General features: G+C 36.8%; 1 protein-coding gene across 7 annotated transcripts in view; it reads right to left on the bottom strand.

Annotated features, from left to right (window-relative positions):
* The window catches only part of LOC106878458 (carboxypeptidase B), a 16,761-nt gene that overhangs the window by 9,477 nt on the left and 2,284 nt on the right, over window positions 1-5,000 (bottom strand). For all 7 annotated transcript variants that reach the window (XR_008267001.1, XR_008266999.1, XR_008267000.1 and 4 more), the window contains exons 2-4: window positions 3,700-3,781; window positions 738-836; window positions 305-403 (exon numbers count right to left, since the gene is read on the bottom strand). Coding sequence is in view for 4 of the 7 variants with exons in the window: in XM_052977642.1 (XP_052833602.1) it covers window positions 305-403; window positions 738-836; window positions 3,700-3,781 (280 nt within the window). In the remaining 3 variants the exon portion in view is untranslated. The remainder of the gene's footprint in view (window positions 1-304; window positions 404-737; window positions 837-3,699; window positions 3,782-5,000) is intronic.

The following is a 5,000-nucleotide window of genomic DNA, read 5'->3' as shown; positions in this document are numbered from 1 at the left end:
TGCCGAATTGCTAAGTTACGGGGACGTAAACACACCAGCATTGGTTGTCAGGCGATGTTGGAGGGGGGGGGGGACAAACACAGACACACAAACATATACACACACATACATATACATGACGGGCTTCTTTCAGTTTCCGTCTACCAAATCCACTCACAAGGCTTTTGGTTGGCCCGACGCTATAGTAGAAGACATTTGCCCAAGGTGCCACGCTAGTGGGACTGAACCCGGAACCATGTGGTTCGTTACTCCTACGCCTCTGAATAAGATCACATACGGAACAAAAAAGTCTTTAAGTACTTACAGTATTAATGATCTTGAAGGTTACTGCTGAAGCTATCCATTCTCTTGCATGAATTCCAGCTTCGACAAAGATTGTTGGGTTACATGAATTTCGGTAAAACTGAAGAAAGGAAAAATTTTCAGTTTGTTACATTTTATTTTTAAGTTAAGGAATACTTTTTTAATGTATATTCAGGAGAAGAACTGTAATACTTGTACACGCACACATACAACAAGCTTCTTTCAGTTTCCGTCTACCAAATCCACTCACAAGGCTTTGGTCAGCCTGAGGCTAGAGTAGAAGACACTTGACCAAGGTGCCACGCAGTGGAAATGATCTCAAAATCATGTGGTTGGGAAGCTTGCTTTTCACTACACAGCCACACCCATGCTTTCTATGAAATAATTAAAATGATTTAAATAGTTAATTAAATGAATAAATGATTAAATAATACCTTCACAGCCATGAGGTCCCTGCCTTCATAAGATTTACCATAAATCATCACTTCTGCATTTGGGTAGCTGCTGTTGATTTCCTTCATGAACCCTGAATACTGTTAAAGAAAGATTAAAGTTACAGAATGAAACATAAATAATTCGGGGGAAAAAATATTTAACATAAATTCTATTGAGTTTGCCATTTTACTTGATTTAGACTAAAATTGGTTGATTTCAAAACTAGTCAGTTTTCTGCTATCGTGTCAAAGTAGTCTGTAATATTTGCCATGGACAAGAACAAAGAGCCAACCAGAAATTTTGCATTAAACTTGAGAAGTCTGCTATAGAGAGATTGAGCATGCTTTGGCAAGCTTACAGTGACGAGGCAACAGGTCGTACATATGGTTTGAAGTGACAGAAGAACGTCCCTGGAAAACGACGAGCTAACCGGATGACCTGCCATGAATGTCGTCCTGGAAATGTGGAGAAAATTTATAAAGATCGTCGGAGGACAATCAGAGACATTGCTGATGTTGTTGGTCTATCGTATGGGTCTGTGCTAAAGTCTGAATTGAACATGCTGCATGGCTCTGCCAATTTTGTCCCCTGCTTGCTGAGCACTGAGCAGAAAGAACATTGCACTGAAGTTTGTCAAGATCCCTATTAGCATGCAGCTGAAGATTCGGCCTTGATGTTAAGGTTCATCACCGGTGATGAGATTTGGGACTACAGGTATGGCCCTAAGATGAAGCAGCAGTCGTCACAATGGAAGAGCCCTTCATCTCTATGACCGAAGATGGCTCAGCAGAGCTAGAGCTCAATGAACAACGTACTCATCGAAGAGCATACTCATCGTCTTTTTCGACATTCATAATATTGTGCATCGCAAGTTCATCTTCCAGTGCCAGACCATCAATTGAGAGTTCTACTGTGATATTTTGAAGTGTTTGTGGGAAAACATTCAACAAAAGCAACCAGATCTGTGGAGCGCAAAGAACTGGATTCTTCATTTCGATAATGCACCCTGTTACAAAGCTCCCCTTACTTGTGAGTGTCTCACCAAAAGCAACATGGTATCACTTCTGCTCCTGCCCTGTTCATCAGATTCAGTACCTGCGGATTTCCATCTCTTCCCCAAGATGAAACGGCAGCTCAAAGGCCACTGTTTTAACACTGTTGTCGAGATCCAGAGTGAATTTGCAGACTCACTTACGGAAAACAACTTTCAGGTCGGATTCCAAAAGTGACAGGAATACTGAGACCAGTGAAGTGCTGCGGAAAGCGACTGTTTCAAAGGAGATGATGTTAAAACTCAGATAAATAAATTATTTTCTATTAAACATAATTTTGAAAGGATGAGTTGTACACTTGTATAATTAATTTATGAGAAAGATCTACAGCTAATTGTTCATAGATTAAAAATATACACCAATCATATTTATCATTGCTGTCTTCGCATGCTAATGCTAAACTGCCAATCAAAACCAACCCCACTGGACTGCGATTAGTTAAACTAAGCAAGGTAGAAATACAGAAATCTAGAAAAACAAGATATATTAATTTAGAAGGGGTAGATTTACAGGGGTTTCCTAGTCACTGCGATTAATCATAGATTTAAGGGAATTTAGGCTATAGCAAGTACAGTATTGTGTAGGAAGTACATTTAGTACCTGTGTACACTATTTATCTATTTATTTATTTATCTGTTTCTTTTCTATTTATATTGGTATATGATGGCAGATTATATTGTGTGAATCATGTAATTGATATGGATTACGAAACAGCTTGTCAAATAATGGAATAAACATCTATTCTTTTTCTTCGATCAATTATATATATATACATATATATGTATGTATGTATATATAATACAAATAAGATTCAGTTGAATTAGGTACTTAAATTGAGACACCTTGATAGGTCGGAATAATATACACACTCAACATTATTAAGTAAATATCAAACTTGGTACATAAGTGTCAGCTGAATAATATTCTTGCAGTCTATGTAGACAATAATATGCAAACTCTACTAAATTGTAGTAGTTTGTTTTTATTCCCGTGCAATGAATCCTGCTCCTAGTTAAGGGCTTTACCCCTATAACCCTTATTCCATTATCGTTCAAAGTCTTCCTCTATTAATATGCCAATTAATAACGGTTGGGTTAGCTTTCTTTCTTTCTTCTTTCTCCTAATCATCCCTTTCCCATCCCTCCCTTCTTTATTACTACCCTCTGCCTTGCCCTCTTGTGGAGATGAAATTGGGTTTTGGTTCCATCACAAACGACCTTGATAATTTAGTAGATTGACCTGACCACAAATCATTTTCTTACCACTGACAAGTAGACATTAAACAACTCCTTAATAGGATGCTGAGTTTAAAGGTCTTTATCTCACTTTATCTATCTATCTATCTATATATTTTTTTTTTTTACTTGTTTCAGTCATTTGACTGTGGCCATGCTGGAGCACCGCCTTTAGTCGAGTAAATCGACCCCAGGACTTATTCTTTGTAAGCCTAGTACTTATTCTATCGGTCTCTTTTTGCCGAACCGCTAAGTTACGGGGACGTAAACACACCACCATCGGTTGTCAAGCGATGTTGGGGGGACAAACACAGACACACAAACATATATATATATATATACGACAGGCTTCTTTCAGTTTCCGTCTACCAAATCCACTCACAAGGCTTTGGTCGGCCCGAGGCTATAGTAGAAGACACTTGCCCAAGGTGCCACGCAGTGGGAATGAACCCGGAACCATGTGGTTGGTAAGCAAGCTACTTACCACACAGCCACTCCTGCGCCTATATATATATAGATATATAGAATATTTATACACACACATACATACACACACACATACATACACACACACATATATATATATACGTTGGGGAAAGAGAGAATAAAGAAAAGAGAACCGAACAGAAAAGTGAAAGAGAATGACAAAGAAACAATGTCCAGTGTGTACTTACCTCCTGCAAAGCAAGATAATGATCAATGTCTATTCCATTATGTCCAGTTTCAGCCCTGAGCACTTCCTCTTTGCTAATTAAACTAGGGAAGAAATATATGTATATATATATATAAATATGTATGTGTGTGTGTGTGTTTGTTAATATTTGGGGGTTTTTTATCTATGGTGGAAAGCTGGCAGAATCATTAGCATGTCAGAAAAAAAAAATGCTTAACGGCATTTCATCCAATTTTATGTTCTGACCCCCCAAACTCCACTGGTGTCAACTTTGCTTGTCATCCTTTTGGGGTTGATGAAATAAGTACCAGTTCAACACTGGGGGTCAATATAATTGACTTACCTTCTCCCCCACAAAATTGCTTGCCTTATGCCAAAATTATAAACCAATATATATGTAAATACACACACTCTCACACACACACACACACACATGCATACACATATACACACATGATACATAATCTGAAATATAAGCATTTGTTTCTACCCTGATGGTAGAGGCTCAATTTAGCCAACGTTTATCTGCTTCCATTACAAGCTGTATTCGTAGGGCAATAAATGTCGTCCCACAACCACAACTGTTTGGTATGTGTATTGTTAAATGTATATGTAATTTAGCATGAAAAATTTTTAAACGAATATATCTTTTAATTTATTAATTTATTATTATTTTTATAATTATTTATCAGGGATATTCAGGCCTTTTTCCTTCTTCATAAGCTATTTTTGATGTAAGGTTTTCTTAAATTTTTATAATAATATGATTTTAGACCGCAATTTGATATTTCATGCAACAGGTTATTGAATTGGCCATTAGTTGGAAGGACCAACGAACCAAAACCGTTTTCAAATGTGTACCTCTCTAAGTATTCGTGTTTCTGCATATAACTTTATCTTGTTTCATTCTAAACAAAATTGTCCAACGAATAGGAATGTGAAACTCTAACAGTTTTTATGATATTTTTGCTGCTTTTTGATAAAGCATATCACTCTACCTCTGGTATTTGAGTACTCTTTTTTCCACCTTGTTTCACACTTATTTGGTTACTCTGGTATATATTTATGTATACATACATACAAACATATATATATATATATATCATCATAAATATACAGGGATTAGCATTGAGTTGCTTCTCCAACATACTGAAAATTTAGAAACAGCAGTCAAAGAACTACTGATTCTAAACTACAAATTTTTCTCTAAACGCCATCCGTTTAGAGAAAAATTTGTAGTTTAGAATCAGTAGTTCTTTGACTGCTATTTCTAAATTTTCAGTATGTTGGAGAAGCAACTCA

This window comes from Octopus bimaculoides, chromosome 28 (genome assembly GCF_001194135.2).
Source record: "Octopus bimaculoides isolate UCB-OBI-ISO-001 chromosome 28, ASM119413v2, whole genome shotgun sequence".
Taxonomy (NCBI): Eukaryota; Metazoa; Mollusca; class Cephalopoda; order Octopoda; family Octopodidae; genus Octopus; species Octopus bimaculoides.
This window is presented reverse-complemented; position numbering and strand designations above follow the sequence as displayed.